At 40.0% G+C, this 26,740-nt stretch overlaps 2 protein-coding genes across 4 annotated transcripts in view; one reads left to right on the forward strand and one right to left on the reverse strand.

The window, feature by feature from the left end:
- csmd1 (CUB and Sushi multiple domains 1) overlaps positions 1-26,740 on the reverse strand; it is a 1,478,446-nt gene that overhangs the window by 785,873 nt on the left and 665,833 nt on the right. The gene's annotated exons all lie outside the window — the stretch shown is intronic.
- LOC134299608 (nanos homolog 2-like) lies at positions 3,017-5,517 on the forward strand. Its single transcript, XM_062982890.1, has one exon. It carries the CDS (start codon positions 3,220-3,222, stop codon positions 3,853-3,855), a length of 636 nt encoding a protein of 211 aa, XP_062838960.1. The 5' UTR covers positions 3,017-3,219; the 3' UTR covers positions 3,856-5,517.

Here is a 26,740-nt window from a genome sequence, read left to right on the forward strand (position 1 = left end):
GGAGACATAAGAAGTCGTTCTATATGCTGAAATGATATGTTGCTATTGCTTACTTTATGAATTTGGCTGCAAAATATCACAATATAATGGAATCATTGACTACAGAAATGGCTAGATTTTTCCAGAGGCTTGACGGTTTGCTGTTATGGAGTGTATCTTTGTGTCATGGGTTGTGGTGTGTGGGCGTGGGGCTGGCCAACGGTGGCCGGCCCCCCTGGTCTGAGGGGCTTGGGCCCACATTTTGAAAGCAGACGTTAAGAAAGCATGCCCTTCCCCCTGTGGGTTCAGCGGTGTGGGCGTGGGGCCGGCCAACGGTGGCCGGCCCCCCTGGTCTGAGGGGCTTGGGCCCACATTTTGAAAGCAGACGTTAAGAAAGCATGCCCTTCCCCCTGTGGGTTCAGCGGTGTGGGCGTGGGGCCGGCCAACGGTGGCCGGCCCCCCGGGTCTGAGGGGCTTGGCCCCACATTTTGAAAGCAGACGTTAAGAAAGCATGCCCTTCCCCCTGTGGGTTCAGCGGTGTAGGCGTGGGGCCGGCCAACGGTGGCCGGCCCCCCGGGTCTGAGGGGCTTGGGCCCACATTTTGAAAGCAGACGTTAAGAAAGCATGCCCTTCCCCCTGTGGGTTCAGCGGTGTGGGCGTGGGGCCGGCCAACGGTGGCCGGCCCCCCGGGTCTGAGGGGCTTGGGCCCACATTTCTAAAGCAGACGTTAATAAAGCATGCCCTTCCCCGTGGGTTGTGGTGTGTGGGCGTGGGGCCGGCCAACGGTGGCCGGCCCCCCGGGTCTGAGGGGCTTGGGCCCACATTTCCTGGTTTTTTTCTTCTCTCTCTGTCTCTGGGAAGCGTGCCGGCCCACTGTGGCCAGCCTAGTATTTCAGGGTGTGGGCCTTTTCGGCCGTGGCTTCTTCTGTCTTTTCTTTGGTCTTTGCTGCCTCTCGGCCTACGTGGCCGAGTTTCCCCCGATGCACCGCCTCTCTCTTCTCTCTCGGCTGTCGTTCTTTACCCCTTTATGCGAGTTTGCACCGAAGCCTCCTTTGGGGCGGCGGCCCCTCTTTCTTCCTGTCTGGGAAGTGTGCCGGCCAACGGTGGCCGGCCTAGTATTTTAAAGTGTGGGCCTTTTCGGCCGTGGCTTCTTCTGTCTTTTCTTTGGTCTTTGCTGCCTCTCGGCCTACGTGGCCGAGTTTCCCCCGATGCAACGCATCTCTCTTCTCTCGCCGGCTGTCGTTCTTTAGCCCTTTATGCGATTTTGCACAGAAGCCTCCTTTGGGGCGGTGTCCTCTGGTTTTTTCTCTCTCTCTCTCTCTCAGGGATGCGTGCCGGCAAACAGTGGCCGGCCCGGCTTAATGTATGGGCCTTGTCGCCTGTGGCTTTTTTCTTTCTTTTATTTTCTTTTCTTTTCTTTTTGCTGCCTCTCGGCCTACGTGGTCGAGTTTCCCACGATGCACCGCATCTCTCTTCTCTCGCCGGCTGTCGTTCTTTACCCCTTTGTGCGATTTTGCACAGAAGCCTCCTTTGGGGCGGCGGCCCCTCTTTCTTCCTCACAGGGAAGCGTGCCGGCCAACGGTGGCAGTATTTTAAAGTGTGGGCCTTTTTGGCCTACGTGGTGGACATGTTTCCCACTATGCACCGCTTCCCTTTCCTCTTCTTTCACGGCTGTCGTTCTTTACCCCTTTATGCGATTTTGCACAGAAGCCTCCTTTGGGGCAGCGGCCCCTCTTTCTTCCTCACAGGGAAGCGTGCCGGCCAACGGTGGCCGGCCTAGTATTTCAACGTGTGGGCCTTGTCGGCCTACGTGGTCCCACGATGCACCGCCTCTCTCTTCTCTCGCGGCTGTCGTTCTTTACCCCTTTGTGCAATCTTGCACAGAAGCCTTCTTTGGGGCGGCGGCACCTCTTTCTTCCTGTCAGGGAAGCGTGCCGGCCAACGGTGGCCGGCCTAGTATTTCAGTGTGTGGGCCTTGCCGGATGTGGCTTTTTCTTTCTTTTCTTTTCTTTTCATGAAATCAGCGGGGAGGATGGGCGGGTTGTGTTTCCACAGAACACCACTCAAAGAAACAGTTAGAGGTATCCAATACTGTTCTAAATTGCTCGACCACAAAATGATAGAATCATAGAAACATGGCACCAAACATCATAGAATCATAAAGCTAGAAGAGACCATCCAGTCCAACGCCATTCTGCCATGCAAAAACAATATACAGTAGAGTCTCACTTATCCAACACTCGCTTATCCAATGTTCTGGATTATCCAACTTATTTTTATAGTCAATGTTTTCAATATATTGTGATATTTTGGTGCTAAATTCGTAAATACAGTAATTACTACGTAATATTACTGCGTATTGAACTACCTTTTCTGTCAAATTTGCTGTTAAACATGATGTTTTGGGGCTTAATTTGTAAAATAACCTAATTTGATGTTCAATAGGCTTTTCCTTAATGTCTCCTTATCATCCAACATATTTGCTTATCCAACGTTCTGCTGGCCCGTTAATGTTGGATAAGTGAGACTCTACTGTATCCAGAAATATCAGATGCTGTAACCGATATATCATTTACCGTCCCGGAATACTAGCCAGATGGCCCATGAATGGTCTCAAAAGTCATAGAAATATGGTCACAGAAGTCATGGAATAATAGAAACATGGTCCCTAAAGTCATAGACTCAAAGAACCAAGTCACAGAATCATCCCAAAAGTCCTAGAATCCTAAAATGATAGAATCATAGAATCATGGCGCCAAACATCATAGAATCATAAAGCTAGAAGAGACCATCCAGTCCAATGCTATTCTGCCATGCAAAAGCAATATAACACTCTTGCAGGCTTCATCATTACTGGATCCGTCCTTCAGGACTTTTGCAAACGTTGGATGTGCAATGTTGCTATTTCATCCAAGGCAGAAATTCAACTCATTCTTGGATGGACAAACAGAACCACAACTGCTAACGTTCCCTTAAGGCAGTGTTTCTCAACCAGTGGATCTCCAGGTGTTTTGACCTACAAGTCCCAGAAATCCCAGCCAGTTTACCAGCTGTTAGGATTTCTGGGAGTTGAAGGCCAAAACATCTGGGGACCCACAAGTCGAGAACCACTGCCTCAAGGGACAAACTGTGGCATTACCTCCGAAGTGAAAAAATTGGAAAAACCCAACTCTTCCTTGAAAACCTGTGATTGTCTAGACATGTGTGGGTTAAATCTAGGGCAAAGGAGGGTAAAAATAGATGGGAGGGTCCAATGTGAAAGGTTTGGAACCCCTCCCCTTATATATAAAACAAAGACTCCGCCTCCAATATGTGGCATTCAGTGTGTGTCCACACCAGGGTAGAATTGGCACCATGCTCTCCAGATCAGCCATGCACGTGCCACATTATGCCCCTTCCATGTTCAGGGAGTTTGACAGATGGAAGGACTATCTGAGCCTTGCGAAAGTGGTTACGGAGATCATCGCGGAACGCAAGAAGGTCCCGTTTCCATCTCAGAGTTGGGACACAATGGACTACGACATGCAGCTAGTCCTCAACGAGGACAACTTTGAAACAGCATCACAATGGGTTAATGGAAGCGGTTCCAGCAGCAAGAGCTCCAAAGGTAGTTCCAATGGCCAGGCTTCCCAAAACAAGGAGATTTGCAATTTCTGCAAACACAACGGGGAATCCAAGCAGGTCTATTCGTCCCACCGGCTGAAGGGGATGGACGGCACCGTGGAGTGCCCCATCTTGCGCAAATACACCTGTCCGCTCTGCGGTGCCACGGGCGAAAAGGCCCATACTTTAAAATACTGCCCACTGAGCCAAGGGAAGAGGTCGCTGTATCGCAAGTGCGGACGCAACTCGGCTGGACGCAAGGTGAGGAGATAAGAAGATCAGGAGAAGACCGAAGCATTTATTCTTACTTTTAGTTTGACTTTGTAAAAGAACAACATTTGATTTTGAGCATCATTAACACTCTTTACATTTCCTCCCACTTTGTTTCAGGTTTGGAGAATGGAAGTCCAATTCTCTTAGACTACATTTGTGAGTCCAGAAATGTTTTTTTATGTATATTGTTGCCTTCTTTCACATTTGTTGTACCTAGGTTAATTATATTGTGTTTCTTTTAGATGTGTCAGTTGCCTAGTGTGATGACTCATGGGCCCTGCAGTCCTATTCCTGACAGTATTGTGGCAGATGAGGAGGAAAATATGGAGTTTTCCCCAGATTTCCGGTCGGAGTCAGAGCCTTGCCAGCTGCCTGAAGTTCTAGTCCAAGAACCAATTAAACCTGACCTTGGTGGGAACTCTCCCCCTTATGGGAGAAAACAGGCTTACACGACTGATAGAGGATCGAGAGAAAAATTTAGAAGGAGTGCTCGCCTTGCTGCCAAATATGCCACTGATTAGAAGTATTTCCCCTGAGAAAATACGGGGAGTCTTGCACCTGCAAGCTGGTTTCCTTCGCTCCCTGTTCTCTAGGGAAAGTGATTGTTGTTTGGGGAAACGAGACCCAATATAGGGAAATTGCGCGAAGGATTCCTTGCGGAGTCAATTCGTCAGCTCCTGGAGAGAGGTTGTGTGTGTGGACTTCGAATCCTGTTCCTTGCCTCCTGAATCTAGTTCCAAGCCTTGTCCTCGTCTCGCGGATTTACCACGGATCTTGTTCCATGCTTCAAGTTGCTTTGCCTTTAGCCACAGCTCCAGCCACGTTCCAAGTTACTTTCAGCCTTGTGTCAAGCTTCATTGGATTCAAGACTTTTGCTGTTTTCCCAACGCTTTGCTTGGCAAAGCGTGTGTTGCGGTTATTGGATTATAATCTTTGGACTCTAATATTTCATATTGGACAATAATCTGCTGGACTATATTTGGCCTCATTTGAAAGGTCTGCTTCTGAACTTTATTCTACACTTGTTTTTATTGACTTGATATATTCCTTTAATAAAGATATTAGATAGAATCTGGCCTCAGTGTATGGTTATTGGTGCCCAGGAGCCTAGATCCTGACACCTTGTATCATGCTTTTTTATACATATAATCATGTTTTTTACATATGTAATATCACGTTCCTTTTACATCTGTAATTGCCTTATATCCTATTTTATATTGTGTTTTATATATGCAGTTACTTTACATGTTTCTTTTATGTATGGATGTATAATTTTTACATATTTAATTATATTATTTGCAACTATAATTGCCTAATATCATGCTTCTTTTATATATGCAATGACATCATGTTTATTTAACGTATATAAGTGCCTTATATCATGTCCGGGTTATCATGTGTGTCTCCAGAGGGATGCAGCCCTATCCTTTGCAGGGAAAATATAGAAATATCTTCTAAATGGCTACTGTCTAGAATTTTGTTTTGTAAACAAAGGAAAAGTTTATATGCTATTGGAAAGAAAGATACTATTTTATGTGTATATTTTGGAAAGGAATAGAATTGGTTATTATTACTGTGGTCTAACCTTCAATTGTTTGCAAGTTGTTCTAAAGTTTGGATCGTAGAGTTTAATAAACAGAGTTTATGGTTTTTGCATCAAAACTGTTCATGTTGTGCTTAAATGGGATTGAATTTTCTTTAATTTGTGGCCCATAATAGGCTGGTTATAAGCCTGATCTGGAAGGCAGCCAAGGCAAAAGTTCATTCCATACCATGTTTCACATTCGAAAAGTCGCCAAGATTCACCTGAACTTGATTAAAACGATTAAAGGTTAACCAGGAAGAAGGACACATATTCTAGAAGAGGCTGCAGTTTGCAGCAGTTTGCTTTTGCTTGACCCAACTGGGAAGGGAGTTTCATATATCTATTGTGTATGTTATTTTTACTCCTTTATCTAGCGTACTAAGCAACCGCATTTTCTCCTTCATGGTGCTTCTGTTGAAATCGCACATATGGGGGATTAGCAAGCTACTCACCGGAGGTGGCGGGTCATGCCACGCACGAGAAGAGAACCTCTCTCCCAAACGCCGCGTCATGATGTCAAGTTTGTAGTGTGAGGCGAAGGTGAATGATGATGACCACGTCGCCGGCCTACAAATATCCTCAAGGGGGACACCTTTGAGAAAGGCTTGGGATGCCGCTACGGCTCTTGTGGAATGCGCCATCACCCTTTGTGGAGGTTCTTGGCCCGCAAGTCTGTAGCCTTTCCACATATTCTCCACATTGTATGTGTATGAGCCCCAATGGCGAAGTGTGTTAAAGCATTGAGCTGCTGAACTTGCAGACCGAAAAGTCCCAGGTTCAAATCCCGGGAGCAGAGTGAGTGCCCGCTGTTAGCTCCAGCTTCTGCCAACCTAGCAGCTTGAAAACATGCCAATGTGAGTAGATCAATAGGTACCGCTCTGGCGGGAAGGTAATGGCACTCCATGTAGTCATGCCGGCCACATGACCTTGGAGGTGTCTATGGACAACACTGGCTCTTGGGCTTAGAAATGGAGGTGAGCACAACCCCCAGAGTCAGACATGACTGAACTTAACGTCAAGGGATACCTTTACACACACACGTATGCAGGGACTACACCAATTTAACAAAGTTTCAGCCACAAAAACAAAGTTTCTGAAGTAGAGCAATGACTTTCACAGTAAAGACAACCCAATTTAACAGGAAATAAGACTTTCAAACCAGGAACAGATTTCTGCAATTATTAAAAAATGGTTTATTATAAAAGCTATGAAAATTCGCCAAAAATCAGAGGATAAGGGAAACGTTCCACATTTTGGTGAGCTATCAGTGTTAAATGTGTTCTACCACTGTACCAAGTTTGAAGAAGATCACTCAAAAAATGAGGGCGGGAGAGCCCCCTAAGTCCCCCCCTTCGGGCTGTTTTTGGGCCACCGCGCATGCGCGTCCGCCATTAATGAATTAATTTCGAAAATAACGAATTTTCGTTAATTTCGAAAAATTTTGGGGGCCAAATTTGTTATTAGCAACAAAAACAAAAAACTACCCCCTCTAGTTTTGAAACGAGTTTAGAATCAAATTTTTCATGGATCGATCAAGCCTAATAAACACAGACAAGGAATACCATTATCATTAAGTTCATGCAAATACCTTCTTAAAGAGGAAACCAGTTGTTTTATTAAACATTAATATTTAATATACTATACAGTCCTAAATTCAAACAGATTTGACATTTTACAATAACTGAGATTAAAGTAATCATATTACCCTGTTTCCCCGAAAATAAGACAGGGTCTTATATTAATTTTTGCTCCCAAAGATGCACTAGGTCTTATTTTCAGGGGATGTCTTATTTTTCCATGAAGAAGAGCTCAAATTTATTGTTGAACAACAAAATGAACATTTATTATATACTGTAAAGTAGCTGTCATCACAAACCAGCATAACCAGACAAACTATGAATCCTATCAAGAATTTCTTGTTACTACCATTATTTACATGTACAACAATCTATGGTACCTCTTGCAGTTTAGGTTTCACAAGGTTTCCACACTGATTTCTCTCTATTCTAGTTTCAATGTAGTCATGAATGATGAATAATATAATATGCTATAATAATAATATGATAATATAATAATAATATAATGAGATACAATATATTGAGATAATATAATAATAGGATATAATAATAACAGAATATGATAATATGGTATTAATAAGATAATATAATAATGGGATATAATAACAGAATAGCATAATAATATAATAATAATAGGATAATCTAATAGAATAATAGAATAGAATAGAATGATATAAAATATATTAATAGGATAATATAAAATGGAATATAATAATAATAACAGAATATGCTAATAATAATAAAATAATAATATGATAATATAAAATGGAATATAATAATAACAGAATAATAATATTATAATATGAAAATATAATAGAATAATAATATAATAATAATATAATGATATAATAATAATAGAAAAATATAATGATATAAAATATATTAATAGGATAATATAATAATGGGATATAATAATAGTAACAGATATGATGATAATAATATGGTAATAGAATAATAGTATAAAATAATAAGGAATAAGGATGAGAGGAGGATGCCTATGCGTCCTGTACCTTTAAGAAGCAGAAGGAGCAGGACGAGTGGAAAGCCCTCTTCCTTCCCTCCCACCCTCCCTTGCCCTGGCTCCAGGAGCCAATCAGAAGCCTTGAGGGCGAAGGGAGCATGGCCAGGACGGAGCCTTATCTCTGAAGGAAGAAACAGCAGCGCAGCAGCAGCCACGGAAGGTTCTTCAAGCCGCGTCTCTCCTTCCCTCCGGTGTGTATGAGTGCTGCTTCTGCCCTGCAGCCATGTTTCCCAATGGAACTCTGCTGCAGCCTTAGTTGCTAGGTCTTACTTTCAGGGGAGGCCTTATATTTGGCAATCCCCCCAAACCCCTGCTAGGTCTTATTTTTTGGGGAGGTCTTATTTTAGGGGAAACACGGTAGTAGTCCTGATCTTTTATGGTGATTTTATAACATTAAATAAATGTTTATGGTGCTGAATGTTTCAACTGTACTGGAAGTTCAATTTGAAAATAAATGTTAGTATATAATGCAAAAATGTGCCAAGGAATGCAAGAGCAATAACTACTTACACACAGGATCATATCAAGATCTAGCTTTTTTGTTCTTTTTCATACATGTTCCTTCTTCCTAATTTGTATATGGAAGGAAAGAATTGTTGCTGAAGGACTGTGCAGCCAAATAAACTATATCAAGGTAATAGCTCTTCTTGGAATTGTATCACTATGACTTATTTTATTAAACTAGTTTAGTGGCTAAGCAGTGAACCAAGGGACATCCTGTTGGTGACCTATGCCTGTGTAAGAGTGCATTACAGGCCATTCCCAAACTACATTTAGATAGGTACTGTAGATTTGTTCTTAAACTGAATTTGTAAGTCTGAAAAACTACATTTGTTAAGTGTCCAGATATAGATAGATAGATAGATAGATAGATAGATAGATAGAGATAGACAGACAGATTTTGGATAGCATAGGGATGGGCTAACACTAGTCATGGGCCCGGTATCTGTATCATTTGATTAATTTGTGTTTCCGTTTTGTTCCATCCATTTGGATGACACGTAATGGTACATCCCTTTCCCATATGGAAAAAAAAAACAGTGAAACAAAAAGGAAAGTAGAATATAAACTATTTGGTCACCCACTTTTTGGACTACTGAGCCCTGAGAACGCCATCCACCTTGCCTGCTGCCTGCCTTGCCAGGTCTTGCCCTCTACTACTCTGTAGACTGAAGGGAAAGCATCACATATATTATCTTAAGCCCTGCCTTTACACTCACTTCTCTTCTGCAGATCGAGAGTTAAACTTCTCAGAATTAGGGGAATCTTAAGTAACTCTGATGCTTTTAATCCAGGTCATAATGAAGAATAGAAGTACAAACCATGCCATGTTTTTGAGGAGATTTTATTTATAGAAAGAAAAAATCCCTAAAACCCGGGGGCTTACCCAAACATTATAAAACTTGGTGGGCAAACAGTGGTAGACGTGACCTCCATGTGTGGCAATTTTCATCCCTCTAAGCCCTAAAACCATAAGGAAGGGGAGCCTGGGAAGTATGCCCATCTTGGCCAATTGTCTGAATTTTTTTGTTCTTTTGGACCCAGAATGCAAAAGCTCATTCAGAAAGGCACCCATTTTCAGGAGAGGTGCTTGAAAACAAAAGCAGGGCCTTATGGATGAAACAAACCAAAACAGATAGCAATTTGATAAAATGCTCAAGACTAGTTAATACCCCTAAAGAAACGGTTTTAAGAGAGCACTGCATTTTTTACTGTTTTTATTACATTTGTATTTTAGATTGTTTTAATATTGGTAACTGTTTAATTTTGTTTCAATATTGATCTTATCTAAGTTTTTAGGTATATTGTACTCATTTTAATTTGTAAGCCATCTTGAGTGCCACTGGAGGGGAAGGTAGGATAAAAATAAAGATAACAACAATCATAGCCTTTCTGAAATTGAGAGAGGGAGGCTTTTTTCTGAAACCAGTTATTTGCATGAGTGCAAGAGACATTTCTCAGTGGGGATTAGATCCTGGGGGAAAAGCCCAGCATGTACACATCTGTCACTGTGCCTCCACATGGTGCTGTTATATTCCCTTTTATATCTACAATATGGATATAATGGTATACCACATGACATGAAGATTGTAATCTAATTATGATTCACCTTGCAGGGTTATTTTAAGGATTAATTAAGAAAATTAGCTAAAATACTGTGAATGCCCTAATAATGTGTGATAATGTCAAGAATCAGGAATCAAGTAAACCACATATGCAAACAAAATATAATATATATATATTAGGCTTGTCCGATTGATTGAAAAAATGTTTCAATTCTCGTTTCTAAAGTAGGGGGTGCCGGCGCTTCAATATAGAAATTATTTCCGAATTTTTCAGGAACGCAGATGTCCTTTGGAAAATAAAAATTCCCTAAAGCCACAGCAAGGACTCTGCCACAAGCCCCAAGCCAATTTCCCAAAAAAACAACAACAAAACAATATTGAACCAGCAACAACAGACAGACATTCTACCACCTATAGCCAGAACAGTCATTTAGCCCTCTCTCCCCCAAGCAAGCAAGCAGCTTCCCAGCGCGCGCGAACCACCCTCTCTGCTCAGTATCCAAGCCCAGAATGGCTAGGTTGGGGAGAGGATTTTTATAGAGATCCTCCACGTGGACGCGGAGGATGCTAGCCCCCACCTTTTTCAGCCATTGTGGAAGTCTCTGATTGGCCAGGGAGCGGTAGCCATGTTAGGCTGCATTAGGCTCCCATTCATGTTAGGTTGCAGAAACAAAAAAAATTAATTTTTTTTTTAAAAAAAATATTTTAAAAAAAATTTTGGAAGGAAAAAAATTAACGAAAATTTTAAGAAACAATTAGAGAATGGGCCAACAATGGTTCGAATTACATTGCCAGTTGCGCCCAGGGAAAACGTTTCAATACTCGTTTCAAAAAGCGAGAACAATCCGAAATAATTACAAAAGGAGAATTATAACGAAAATTTGGACAACCCTAATATATATTGAAAAAATCATACTTCTACCCTAACTTTTGAAAAGAAATCTAACAATTCCATGGAGAGAGCACATACATGGGATTTTTTTTTATGTTGCTGTATGTCCACATAGAGGTTTCTCATCTCCAGTCTACAATCCAATTAAAAATAAAATTTGAATCAGGAAAATTTGTGGTGCATCTACACTGTACAATTAATGCAGTTTGACACTACTTTAAGTGCCATTCCAAAAAGCACTAAAGTGAGAAGGCGTGGTGGCGCAATGGGTTAAACCAGAGGTTCCCAAACTTTTTAAATAGGGGGCCAGTTCACGATCCCTCACACCGTTGGAGGGCTGGATTATAGTTTTGTTTTGTTTTTGTTTGTTTGTTTTTTTAAAAAACTATGAACAAATTTCTATGCACACTGAACATATCTTATTTTAAAGTAAAAAACAAAACAAAAAGGGAACAAATACAGCCTCAATGTTAATATTAATCATCATTATCATCATCATCATCATCATCATAAAAATAATAAAGAGGTTGGAAGAGACCCCCATTCTGCCTTTGTGCACCAAAACATAATCAAAGCACCCCTGATTACCACCACCACCAAGAATACTGTAATAATCAGGGTTGGAAGAGACCGCTAGCCTTCAAGAAGAATGAATCCATGACAGGGATGAGGAGTTTTCTTTCAGTCATTCACATTGGAATGACTGAGGAGAAGGGAGAGAGGCACACGTGGACTCCCTGCTTGTCTCGCCATGCACGCACGTGTCTCTCTCTAACTCTCACTGTGGGGACTCCCTCCTTGTGGATGCGCAAAATGGAGGTGTGCCTGTGGCAAAAGGAAGAGGCCTCCCTCTTTATCTCGCTGCGCAGACTCCCTTCTTGTTTTGCCATGCAAGATAAAGAGGGAGGCATCTTCCTTTCACCACAGGCACACCTCTGTTGTTGTTTCACCTCCTCCATCGCCAAGGAAGGCACACACTGGGTGAGGGAGGAGGTGGGAAAGGAGCGTGCAGGGTGAGTGACGAGGTGGGAAAGGCTCGCCCCTTTCCCTACTCCCTCACCCCGTGTGTGCCTTCCTTGGTGGCAGCGGTGGGAAAGGAGCACATGGGGTGAGCGACGAGGTGAGGAAGGCACGCACCTTCCCCTCCTCCCTTGCCCCATGCACTCCTTCCTTGGCAGTGGAAGCGGGAAAGGAGCTTGCAGGGTGAGCGACGAGGTGGAAAAGGCGCACACCTTCCTCTCCTCCCTCGCACCATGCGCGCCTTCCTTGGTGGCGGGAAAGGTGCACACGGGGCGAGGGAGGAGAGAAAGGTGTGTGTCTTTCCCTCCTTCTCACCACATTCATCTTCCATGGTGGAGGAGGTGGGAGCCACCGCTGTGGGGGCTGGCTCTGATGGGCCTCATGGGGCCCATGGGCTGTTGTTTGGGGACCTCTGGGTTAAACCCTTGTTCCAGCTGAACTGCAGACTTGAACCCGCGAGATAAGGTAAGTTCCCGTCTGTCAGCCCCAGCTTCCCATGCGGAGACATGAGAGAAGCCTCCAATAGGATGATAATACATCTGGGTGTTTCCTTGGCAACATCTTTGTAGATGGCCGATTCTCTCTTGCAGTATGTTCTCAAGTTGCTTCTGAAATGATGAAAAAAAATGCCAAAAAGCTATGAAATCCAGGATTTGTAGTTCTCTGAGATACCAGCACTATTTGGCAGAAACTGCTGGAGACCTTATAGAAATACAACTCCAATAATCCCATAGCTCATTTGTATTAATGTACAAGTTTATTCTGAGTTGAAGAAAGCTTAGCATCTTTATTCCTCAACTTTATGTTCTTAACTTTGTCAGTGGTGTAAGGCACATTTAGTAAGTCTGCAAGTGAGAAAGAAATGCTGCAAACAGCTAATTGACTTCACCAGTCCCATGTGGTTAAAGGGGCCATAACACTTCAAGCATTCTGCACAGACTGATAACCAATACTGCAGGCTTTTCTTCATCTTTTCCGCGTTCTCCGCCCCCTCCATCAGAAGTAAGTGCTCTACACTTTTCTATTAACACCGTGGGATAATTAGCATTGACAAAACCATTAATGTGCTTTTAACCACCAAAAAGTTTAAAATAAACATCTTTTTAACTCTATGATTCAAGGAACTCACTCCAAATGGATATGCATATGGACTGCTATCTTATGGTGGCTTTGCATTATTGGAAAGAAGAGCTTTCTTTTCTATTAGCCAGGACATACACTATATATTTCCCTGATTCTCTGCCCCTAATTGCCCCACATTTCATTGCCTTCAAGAAGCCCATCCAACATAAGGAACAGTAGAAGGAAGCAGGAATGTAGGATGTTTCAAGGAATAAGAAGGATCGGGCAAAGCTAGCTTCCCTACATTGCATGGATGGAAGGGTATTTTGCTAAGGCAAAGCCATGACTGAATATAATCTATTGCTTTCAATTTAGTACTGTATTTTATAAAATATAAGATGTGCACTAACTTCAATATCACTAATAGGAAAACAGCTTTATTTATGGGGCATGTCTTAGAATCACAGAAATACAGTGTTTATTTCAGTCATGTATATGTATAGCCCTTTTTGAAATCTGGAATCTTGCTAACCAAAGTAGAGTTTGGGAGAATTTTTATCTAATGGATTTTTAGCTGGAACAAAACAAATTACAGTAGAACCTCGGTAGTCCGAGTTAAATGGGCGGACCTCAGCTTGGTCAACCCGGATCACTCGGATTATCAGGTTTCCTCTCCCTTTGGTGGCTGCTTGGACCCAGGGAAGCGTTTTGAATTTTTTTTTGGGGGGGGGGGGGTTGAACCCCTAGCACACACACACCCCTGCTACAAACCTGTCAATATCTGCTTGAGATAGTGCCTGGAGGGACTCTTAATGTTTTGCGTCTCATAGACTTATCATGGGGATTTGGTTAACCAGTTAAAATTCATGAGTAAACCAGGCATTTTTTATAACCTGAAAAATTTTGCTACAGGCCTGCTTCCCTGGGTCCAAGCGGCTGCCAAACAGAGAGGGTTCCTCTCCCTTTGGTGGCCACTTGGACCCAAGGAAGCACGAAGCATGCCACTTCCCGCTTCCCTGGGTCCAAGTGCCTGCCGAATGGAGAGGAAACTTCTCCCTTCGGCAGGCATTTGGGCCAGCCATTGAATGGGTGAAGGGGGAGGGACGCAAAAGCCCTCCACCCGCCCGCCCATGCCTCGGCTCCTTCATCAGGCCAGAGGCCAGCAGCACTGGCACCCGGCATGGCAAAGGAGCCAGCCGTGCATGTTGCTAGGTAGATAGCAAGCTACCTTGCTTGGTAGCTTGAGAGGTGCCCCCTGCGTGTTGCTAGGTACCTTGCTATCTACCTAGCAACACACAGGGGGCACCTCCCAAGGGGCAAGCGCCCCGTGCATGTTGCTAGGTAGCTTGCTATCTACCTAGCAACAGGCACACCTAGCCAGCCAGTGAGCAGGTGAACGGGGAGGGCCTTTGTGGCACGGAGGCTCAGACAAGCGGGGCTCAGACTAGTGGGGTTTTCCAATGTAAGAAATGTAAACAATTAATGAGTGTTTAGCTTGATCATGAACTAGTGTAAAAACAATCATGAAGTATCTTTCTCAGTGCGATAAAAAAGCAATAGTGAACCTAGCCATTTCTTAGTTTCATCACCTATCACTACAAAGGACAAAGTTATATGCTATCTGGTAACTTCATCCAAACCCCTAATGCTACGATCTTGGTAGAAGTGAATATTAAATATTGTCTGAAGTTTCCTGAAGTTTGATTCCAAATAATTTGACATTGTAGAGAGGATGTTGGAGCAATCTGCCACTACTATTTAATTCTTTATTTCCAGACTTTAGACACATTACTGTTCTTATGAAGTCTCTCCTTACTTTCCATATAGTACCCATTGTGCATGAGTGCATATTTAAATATATAAAAATATTTTAAAAATAACTGTATGAAGATTATATATATTCTGATTGGTAGTGTGAGAGAATTCTATTCAGATATTTTGAAAAGAAGAGAACCCCAAATTCACAATTTCTCTGGAAAGAAAGAAACTGTGATTTAAAGCAAACTGCAGGAGAAAGCAAGATTGAGACATTTGTTCTACTAGGAAAAATATCTGAGGATATTTAACATTTTGAATCTGTCATTCAACATATATGCTTGAAGTGCTGAGTTTGGGCTATTGATTCCAACACATTCTTTATCTTTGACACTTCCAAAACAGATAGGTACAGCATGATCCTTCCATTATTGAACACACCAATATCTTTTAAATTTGGAGTCTGTTGCAGACAACTGAGCTTTAAAAAGCAACACAAGTATCATTTTTTAAATTAAAAACATCATTCACACATTTATTCAGATAGTAACAAGAAAGCATTTTTAGTAGAAATACTACCGTGTTTCCCCGAAAATAAGACAGTGTCTTATATTAATTTTTGCTCCCAAAGATGCGCTAGGTCTTATTTTCAGGTGATGTCTTATTTTTCCATGAAGAAGAATTCACATTAATTGTCGAATAAAAAAATGAACATTTATTATATACTGTACAGTAGTTGTCATCACAAACCAGCATAACCAAACAAACTGAATTTTATCAAGGATTTCTTGTTACTGCCATTATTTCCATGTACAACAATCTATAGTATGTACATTTACCGATCCTGCATTCTTTGGTGTTCTGTTTGGCAGGCATGCTTCCAAAAAAAAAAAAAACTTTGCTAGGTCTTACTTTCGGGGGAGGCCTTATATTTATCAATTCAGCAAAACCTCTACTAGGTCTTATTTTCTGGGGATGTCTTATTTTTGGGGAAACAGGGTAATGTGGGAGAAACAAAACTAACCCATGTGTCCTTTCCTTTATGTTAATCTGTTAACACGAGAGCTTGTATTTAAAGTCACACAAAGAAATCATGTTGTCATTCTATCACAATGCTTCCTTGTGACATGTTTGAATCAATTTGAGAAACATCCAAGGGAAGAAAATGGAAGGCTATTCATGGAACATATTAAAAACGAGATCAGGACATCTATTTACCCATACATCTTAATCATTACAAGCAATAGATATGTTTTAAAAGTGGAAATCCAATAAGTTTTTTAAAACACATACACACACTTAAAGTAGTTTATGCACTGGTGCTGAAAATTAAATGAAACTTGAATTACATTCCACTACACAAAACCTGCTACTGTTTCTACAATTTTCTAGCATGCCATTAGCATTATGCAAGATACATTACCATCCCAAATCTCAGAGGTGGATGTGACATATTGAGTAAAACCATAAATATTAGTAGGAACATCCATTTGAGCTTGTTGCCACATTCAAGTGACAGCACAAGCTCATCTTTTCCTACTGAGACTAAAGACAAGTACATCAGGGGCATCCATCAGTTTTCACTTGCCATGTTAAATTCCAAGAATTACATTATGCAACGGCTTTCTTCCTAGAAATCATGAACTAGTTATAAGATGAGCAGTTTGACGTTATTCACTATAGACTGCATAGGATATAAATCATCTTAAGTCTGAATATGACCTCAAATTAAGTCAAGCCATTTTGCAAATTAGCTAGTTCCCTTCTGTCCCCACTTACCATAATGCTTTGCTCACCCAAAAGGGGGAAATAAAGATACCAGACCCACTGCTTATACACAGGTGCAAAAAAAGCTTCCCTAAGAGCCATCAACACTGCCATATAGTGCAGCTTGAACTGCATTATAATGCTCAGTGTAGACTCATATAATGCAGATTGAACTGGACTAGATGAGACTACACTTTCATATAATCCAATAGATGTAGTTAATCTGCATTCTGAAACTGCATTGTATGGCAGTGTAGATAGGGCCTAAGACATCTATCTCTCGACACAAGCTAAAAAAAACAGCTTCAGAGGAGGGGAACATAAAATCATAGAATCATAGAATAGTAGAGTTGGAAGAGACCTCATGGGCCATCCAGTCCAACCCCCTGCCAAGAAGCAGGAAATCTCATTCAAAGCACCCCCGACAGATGGCCATCCAGCCTCTGTTTAAAAGCCTCCAAAGAAGGAGCCTCCACCACAGTCCGGGGGAGAGAGTTCCACTGCCGAACAGCCCTCACAGTGAGGAAGTTCTTCCTGATGTTCAGGTGGAATCTCCTTTCCTGTAGTTTGAAGCCATTGTTCCGTGTCCTAGTCTGCAGGGCAGCAGAAAATAAGCTTGCTCCCTCCTCCCTATGACTTCCCTTCACGTATTTGTACATGGCTATCATGTCTCCTCTCAGCCTTCTCTTCCCTTATTGTATTTTTACTGGAGTTCATTCTTCCAGCAACAAAAGTGCAGTATGGCTCACTATTCACAATCTCATTTGTTCTGTTCCTTACAATTTACATGTAGATGATGATGATGATGATGATGATGATGATGATGATTTTATTTTTATATCTCACCTCCATCTCCCCGAAGGGACTCGGGGTAGCTGTTGTAGGCTATATTTCAAAGGAAAACCACCCCTGAGTATTATGTATTGAAGCAAACCCTAGGAAATTCATGGTTACCATTCAACAATAGGCACAAGCACACAGCCATGGTTTGCTAAAATCATGTAATAAAACTAACAAGATAATGTGAGCCAAAATATATCTTTTTGCTACTTTTACAGACACCAAGGAGAAAAGTCAGGCGCACTACCTAACCTCAGGTGGAATGTGACTTGGTTGACCTTACTGAAATTGCTGTAAAGTTTCTTCTTCTAACAGTTGTTATTGTCCTATTGGAAGGAGAAGGTACACAAAACCAAGTTCTACTGTGTTCAGTGATATATTGTTGCATTGTATATGTTATGGCACTATTGTGTGTTATTTTATAAGGTGCTCTGAGTCACTCTGGGAGATGGAGACAAGGTATAAATAAAGCCTTATTATTATTATTATTATTATTATTATTGACACAACGACGTTGTATGACACAGCAAACAAGATAGATATGCTGGGTTTCGTTTCACAAAATCACAAGTCGAACACTTCCCAAGTGTCTAGGACTGTGTGATGCGTGGTGGGGGGGCTTACCTGCTCCAATGATGACTGAGGGCTGTGCTGGCGGTAGTGTAACTACCGGCAGGTCCAACCAAGCCAGAGAGGCCTCAGCTGAGGAGCAGAACTAAGAGCACCTAACCCATTAGCATTATGGAGAATCAAACCCAAACGAAGTCTATACTGGCTCGGTCGTCGCCCAGGATAAAAAGGACCGCGGTGGATGCTGCTGATTCTGGACATCCATCGACAAGTGGGCTACGGAATCATCAAAACCCAAAAGAACAGTCACAGAAGCGGCAGAAATACACAATGCCAGAAAACCGCACAATTATTATTATTATTATTATTATTATTATTATTATTATTATTATTATTATTATTATTATTATTATTATTGGCCCTTAAGCTGGAAAGGGGATGCTGGATGCTAGTAGTGAGTGGCTTTTAGTTCATTGACAGAATATGTGGTCTGGTAAATTTCTTTTCTGTGTATAGATGAGAATCATATTGTTAGTTCCAGCTATAATAGACTATTTGGATCAACTGTTGAACACATTATCAGCACATGGAAAAATCCCACTGGTTCAATGGCACTCTAGTAGGGAATAACAATATTATAGGGTCTGTGCCACGGTTCAGCATGTCCCTCCCTAATAGAGGGAGCAGCTTGCCCCTCCCTGGCAGAAGGAGGAGCGTCATACAGGAAGGGTGGAGATCATGTAACATGCATATGTGGCAGGAGAATGTATGTCCAGGTTTACATAGGCATCACATTTAATTGGATAAGATTTGCTGCATAAAGGTGGAGCTAGCTGCATAGAGGTGGAACTGTATTCCACCTTTTAAGACCTTGCGTCTAACAGCAACTGGACGTAGAGCTTTTACAGCAGTGGCGCCATCACTCTGGAACACTCTGCCACCTGAAGTTCATGCCTTGCGGGACTTATCAGTCTTCCGCAGGGCATGTAAGACACACCTGTTTCGGCAGGTTTTTGATCTCCGTTATTGCTGTTTTTAAACTGCTTAGATTTTAGCTTGTTCTTGTAAGCCGCTCCGAGCCCTGGGGGAGTGTTTTAAAGATGTTTTTAAAGATGTTTTTAAGATGCTTTTAAATTGTTAGATTTTAGTCTGTTCTTGTAAGCCGTCCCGAGCCCTAGGGGAGTGGCGGCATATAAGTTTGAATAATAAATAAATAAAATAAATAAATATTATGTAGTAATGTTACCCAATAAAAGCTTTGAAAATGCACCACAGGGCACGGCAGTCTATTGAGCTTTTGACCCTGATGGTCAAAGGCTGTCCGTCTCGTGCTGATCATCTTGACCAGGGGTCCCCAAACTTTTTAAGCAGAGGGCCAGTCCACAATCCTTCAGACTGTTGAGGGGCCGAATTATCATTTGAAAAAAAAATACAAACAAATTCCTATGCATACTGCACATGTCTTATTTGTAGTGCAACAACAACAACAACGAAAGAACAATACAATATTTAAAAATGAAAACAATTTTAACCAACATAAACCTATTAGGATTTCAATGGAAAGTGTGGGCCTGCTACTGGCCAATGAGATAGTCAAGTTAATTAGGATTGTTGTTGTTGTTGTTGTTGTTGTTGTTGTTGTTGTTGTTGTGTGTCTTCAAGTCATGTCAGACTTTGGCCAAGCCTAAGTCTAAAATTAATTATTTATTTACTGCATTTATTTACTACATTTATATCCCGCCCTTCTCACCCCGAAGGGGACTCAGAGCAACTGCATGTACATACAATATATTATATTATTAGCATAACACAATATTAGCATTATATATTACTGTATTGAACTATACCACTATACTATTATATAATATGTAATATGTAACATACAATTAATATTATTATATGGTATTACTATTAGTATTATATTGTATAACATAAGATTATTATCAATATTATATGTATATACAATATATTATATTATTAAAACTGATATAAAAATATTATATTATAAAACTGAGGGCGGGGGCCAGGTAAATAACCTTGGAGGGCCGCATCCGGCCCCCGGGCCTTAGTTTGGGGACCCCTGATCTTGACAATAAAAGCCTTGTTTGGAACCTCATCTTGGACTCCGATTCTTCCTTAAATTCTGGACCCTCACCCTTATGCCTTAGTCTCTAACAAAATGATTCCAGCCACCATACAATGATACTAAACAAGAATCTTCCAAATTCTAAAAATCCTAAATTTCTAATACTGGTAACTTGCCCGTGTGTGAGGAATCCTCTTTCTTCCTGGAGTAGAGTTACACCTAAGCAAGGTGATGCTGATGATGAGTGGCTTTTCCTAGTTAATTCCAGCAGGTGTTGCATGTTACTTGCTTATATGACAAGCGACACCTGCTGAAATTGCCACTTCTATTCAACCTTTAAAGGTACAAAAGCCATCCCCACTTTTTAGCCTGGCAAGCTTACCTGGTATACTTCAAGCCTAATTCTGAGCTTAATGGGGATCCATTGACATAAAGATTTATAATGGTCTCCAGTCATCTCCTCTTCCAGTTCCCTATCTATTTATCTGATTTGCAGTTAAATGTGCAGTGATGGTGAAATACAGGAAGGGAAGCATTCTTCTCCCAACTCTAGTAGTCATTTGGCATATTGCTTTGGCTGTGAGGCAGAAACTATGAATTTTTGTAGATAGATTTTTCCACAGATACTAACAGTTGTATTTCTAAGCCAGTGACACAAAGGTTGCCAGCGACATTACAGTGAAACAAGCCTGTCTGAACCATAATACTTTGGAAGGCAGTCAACAATGATTGGCAAAAGAGTTCTAGCTGGCTTGGTTTCTTAGAGTGAATATAGAGAGTAAGGGATACCACGTGTTTTTTGTCCTCCTAATTGACAATATTGAAGAAATCATGTTTTTTTTCTAAGTGCTTTAAAATAAACTTCCCAGAAGTTACACCTAAGAAACACTTTATTATGCCTCAATGCATTGAGGCACAGGAATGAATCTGGACTCAGACATAGGGAATGAATTGTGATAGCTATAAGTATCAGTATACCAGAGTTTTTTAGTAGTTGGGTTTTTTTGTGAAGAAAGAAGGCAATAACCTCAACTTATCATGAAATACAGTGCTGTTTCTTCATTTAAAATGACAGCTACACTCATCATAGTTCACTGCAGTACAACAATGGCTGCATATGCCATCTTGTAAATTATAAGATGGCTGAATACGTATTTCAGCCAGAGACAGCCAGATAAGCAGTGTAAATAGCTGCCCTTGGACTTTCCATTTCCATGTATTACAGGGGGAAAACACATGAACTAAAATTATTGGGGTTGATTGTATTCATGGCCATCTGCCAGTAAGTCCATTGGAAGAAAAAAAATAAGTACTTATATTCATCGTGTATCTCTTTGCAAAGATTCTAAGCAGACTGTCCACAAAGCTACTGCAAGCTATGTGCAAATCCAGGATGAATTTTCAGAGATAAGTGTCATGAGATAATTATGGCTCACTTCACAATACATAATCTAAAGAAGTTCTGTGAAGATGACCAATGCAGCAACAATACAGAATGGGGATTATTTCTGATATTTAAGAGGCATACTATATACCAATCTATTATAAACTAATCAACTTTTTATCTGGGCAATCTATATCAAAGAACCACAAATTGTTAAATGAATTGCTAGGGACTTTATCACATAAGGCAGGCAGACCAACACTGAAGCAAGACTACCACCTTTCATGATGGTCCCTATAGTCTGACATTGTGTGTCTCTCTCTCAGTCTGCCTCCCCTTCATGATTAACCCTTTCCCAAAATTGGCAGACAAAGCTCATCAATAGTTATGAGCACATGACCATAGATCAGCAAATCAATACTGTTGCATGAATGGACAATAAGAGGGGAGCTCATACTGGTATATATATCCACCATCACTGCTCATGTGTCTGCCACATGGCTTCATGTGATAAACTCCCATGAACATAATTTGTCAGACATTCATATTTCAATAGAGGTTGGGGAGGAATTGCAGCCTGAGTCACTAAAACAAAAACGGTCACACATTATCTCTTTTTATCTTTGAAAAATACAACTACTCTCAGAAGACAGAAAAATTAACATAGTACTTTACATAATGTCAATGTGAAATAGAAACCAATCCACTAATTTGATTCAATTGTGTACATTGCACATGAAGATCCTTACGTTCCATATATTGAAAGTTTGAAATTCTGCAGCCATACTTACTACTCAGTGGTACTTACTGCTACAGTTATTACGTATTTAAGAACATTATATTTTTGCTGCAATGATTATACATTTATAAGTATTACACTGCAGAACAAATATCAATCTGAGGGAAATGGGAGGACAAAACCACTCCCAGTCATACTTGTGGTTCCGGCATCATAACATTACAGTACATATTCTTCATTTCTAATCAAAAACCAGATAGTTAATTCAAGTAAATAGGGTTCTAGATGCCAAGGGGGAAATAGTGTAAACTTGAAGTTAACTAGGATTCTCCCATTAGAGATCTGTTCTTACATCCCATATTTCATTTCAAAAAATTTACTACACTCATAAAATATGTTTGTTGTATCACTGTGGCATTGCAAACTAGCCTCCCAAATTTTATTTCTATTGTTTAGAAATAAATGAGAGAAATGTTAATATTAGACCGGAAAGATGGGACTAACATGGCCCATGGCTAGAGCTCCCGTTTACTCTGTATGTTTTGAGGAAAAAAAATAGCAAAAGAACTGTATCTCTAGAAGTGTCAAAACAGTGAGATCCTCCTATAAAACAAAGGCATTTTCTGTAAAAATGTTAGTTGCTGCTCAGAAATGCAGTTTTCAATGTAAAAAGTGAAAATTTGGCACTCTGGGACACCACTGATCAAACCACAAATTTCCTTACCTTGCTTCAGCTACATGGAGCCAAACAGTATTGGGTTTATTGAAAACATCCCTCATTATGAGAATGGATTATAATGTCAAAGTTGTCCTAAATCAAGGTTGGAAATCTGCTGCTATGTGATCATATGTAGAGGTCACCATAGGAAGTGGGTGAATAGTTCTATCGCAAACACACACACACACACACATTCAGAACTCTCATTTCCCTGAGAAGAATATGGCATTTAATTGCAACAATCTCACCACAGGAATCTGATGGAGAAAATGTATGGAGAATTAATTTAGGTCTATACAGTGACAAGGAATATAACTTAGCTGTTGTAAACGTGCTCTGTGGTTTGAGTGAAGATGCTACATGTTATCTGACATACGCATTGAAAGGCAATCTTCTTTTTCAGTGCAGTCTGGTTTGTTTTATGTTTTTATAGTCTTATGCTATTTTAAACCACGGTCTGTTTATTCTGTTTTTAAGTATGATGTTAATGTTTTAAATTGTTTATTTTGTGATGTTATGCTCTGATTGGGTTTGTCCCCATGTGAGTCACTCCGAGTCCCTTCGGGGAGATGGAAGCGGCATACAAAAATAAAGTTGTTGTTGTTGTTGTTGTTGTTGTTGTTGCTGTTGCTGCTGTTATTATGCAGAAATAAAGCAAAGTATGGCATCAGAAATGGGTAGCCCAGTTCATTTGGAGCAAAAATACTTTTCAAAACAGGTTCAGTTTGCTTCCATTTACAGCATTCATTTCGATTTTTGCATAACCTTTTAAAACAGCATAGTTCAATAATATTGTCATATTATTGGTGTTGTCCATATGAAAATTACAACAGTGCTTTCTCAGTTGATTTCATTGAAACATTTTTGTTGCATTGCATGAAAATTAGTGCAGTGATGAATATTCCTCTAAGGATTAGAAATAATCATATATAATGATTCATCCAGATATTTAAGCTAACATTAAAAGGTATAATGGTGCATAAAATTGTGCTTATTCAAGAAAAGAACCAAATTAGCAAAATGTTTTTGAAGAAATGACCCATTTTACCATCAGACTCTTCTCATTTCAGACAGCTGTATGAGCATTAACTATGTTTTAAATGTTCAGTATGAAAATGATATTATCTTTTGCATTGTCTGGTTGTTTTTTAAAGGAACCAAAATACCTTAAGAAAAGGTTAACCTATTTAAGAGAAAGTTCAGAGTTACACAAAATGCATTTTTTGTGACTTGTTTAAAAGAACTACACAGCTCTCTAATGTGAACATCTGCTGATACAATTATTTGGGAAAGATTTGTTGCCAGGCAAGATGATTGCATCTGGTAGAAAGTCATTTGTTAAGTAATTTTTGAGTAAGTTTTCCAAGTATAAAGGCAAAAGATATTGCTATATATGCTCTAAATGGAATGACTCTCAAGTTATCCATCAATCATATCAAAATTCATAATTTTTATCCCCAAACCTGTCCTTGACTTATACATGAGGTCAACTTATTCATTAGTATATGCAGTAATCTTGCATTGAGTCCGCTCCTGATCATCTCATGACCTAAATAGGAAATAAAAAGTGATTGTCCATTCCTGTGTCTCATAAGCAAGTTATTTGGAGAATATTTTTTACATCCCTAGTCTATTCTTACACTTTGGTACCTTCATTCTGTTCCATATTCAGAGGCTAAATCTACTCCTGCAAACAACGTAAGGAGGAGAAGACGATGGAATAGATCACTATTAATTAGTTCAAACCAATGGCAGAAAGTATCTCATTTTTCAATAAACCAGAGCTCGGACAATTGCTTTAGTAATGACGGATTTAATTTAGAGATCTCATAAAGTTACAGAGATGGTTTTGCCAGTTCCTTCCTCTGAAATATAGCCAACAACATCTGGTAATCATCTACACACTAAGGCAGAGCTGTCCATGTATTTCATCTTGGTGACATGCTTTTAAGACATGTGTCATTTCATGACAGTAATTCAGCTTTATTGATAAATTGAAAGTTGAAACTAACTTCTTAAAAGAGATACAGACACATACATAAATTGTAATAGAATGTTTGAGGATACAACATATCTTATGAAATCCTATATATATATATATATATATATATATATATATATATATATATATATATATAACTTTTGCTGCATAAAAATGTATGGAAGTTGGTATTGCTTATTTCACATAGACACAGAGGTTTCTCATTAAGTTTGTGGGACACATCTACACACTATAGCCTACATACTATCATGTCACAACACACCATTTTGAATGCTCTGCACTAAGGGAATACTATGCATATCTTCTGAGAATCTCTTTTCTTAAGTGGATCAAGATGAGCAGAATTCATGTAAATATTCAAACCTAACAAGAATGGCCTTGATGATGGTGGTCTTAGTTTATTGCAATAAAAACATTGGAGACATAACATAATAAAACAGCAGTATTGTTGCTGTTGTTGTACAAACGAGGGAATGAGCAATGTATTCATGCTGACAACTAAGTGTGTAAATGTATTTTAACATGCTGATAGCTACACTTCATGCATAAACATAATCTAATTTATTAACCTACTATTTCTAGAGTGGTTACTAACAGGGCACATTTTACTGCATTTATATAAAGGAATTTGGCAATCCTTTTCCCTCTGTTTTTTGTATGATTTCTTTACCCCATCTCATTAAATTATGGTGAGTGTGCCTTATTTTAAAAACATATTTGAAATGGTCAGACTATCTCAAATTGTGGGCCACAAGATGCCATGAATTCTGACTTATTGGATGCTTGCCTAATTTCTGCAGTATTAATAAATTTGCAACATTAGGCTGCAACAAAAAGGAGATTTTTTTCTTGATTAAAGTCATCCACTGGTGAAGGCCCTAACTGAATACTACTTTCCTGATCAGACAATCAAGTAAAAAATCAAAGAAGGGGAAAGGTGCTAATAATGCTCCTCCCAGATGCTGCAAGAATGAGCCATTGAATAGCAGCTATTTCAAATAATAAATCCCATTTGAGTTACAGCAGGCTAGCAAATTCCTGTAGAATGAGCTGCTATTTTCTTTCTTCCTTTTTAATCCATCAACTACGGTAAACTGTAAATGCTCAAAACATTTTGAAGCTATTAGTTGTGAAGGTTAGTTGTCTGCAGAACCATAAAATAGACTCTGTTTGCCTCTAAGAATCTATAGCTGTCAACCTTGGATAAGCTTATCCTTTTTTCTAGTTCAGTGAAAAGATCAGGATGTGTATAGATTTTCTCCGAGGAATAAGCCTGAATTGTGATAGTCTCACTAGTATGGAAAATATAATTGAAAACTGGGAAGAAAAAAAGCAAATTGGTGGAAGTAAAAGTGTGTGCACCAGCATTACTCAGCAGCCAGTCCAGAACAGCAGAAATCCATGTATACATAGCCTTGGAGATAGTTACAGATGGGGTGAGACTCACAAACAGTATTCGAGTTCTCAAAAAAAAACAAAACAGCCTGAAAATTGAAATCCAAAATACAACATTTCTGCTGACTCTCTTTCCCACACATTCATAATATACAGAATATTTTATATGTATGTTATTTAATAAACTATGCAAGAAATTGATATACAGTATCTGGTCTATTGCCAGGAGTTATTCCTCAGCCCTCACCTGAGGCTTTTGAAATGCAAATAGTTATGCTGTCTTGAAACATACATCAGCAAATCCACAATGGTATTTGGAAGGGATGCTGAGAGAAAAACCACACTTAAATTAAGTACTGAATTTACATATTTAAACATTTACTGAATTTTTGTTATGATTTTTCTT

This window comes from Anolis carolinensis, chromosome 1 (assembly GCF_035594765.1).
Source record: "Anolis carolinensis isolate JA03-04 chromosome 1, rAnoCar3.1.pri, whole genome shotgun sequence".
Classification (NCBI taxonomy): Eukaryota; Metazoa; Chordata; class Lepidosauria; order Squamata; family Dactyloidae; genus Anolis; species Anolis carolinensis.

What these genes read in the sequence shown, in the direction of transcription:
- LOC134299608 (XM_062982890.1), top strand. Translation starts at nt 3,220, where the DNA reads ATGGGAGGGTCCAATGTGAAAGGTTTGGAACCCCTCCCCTTATATATA.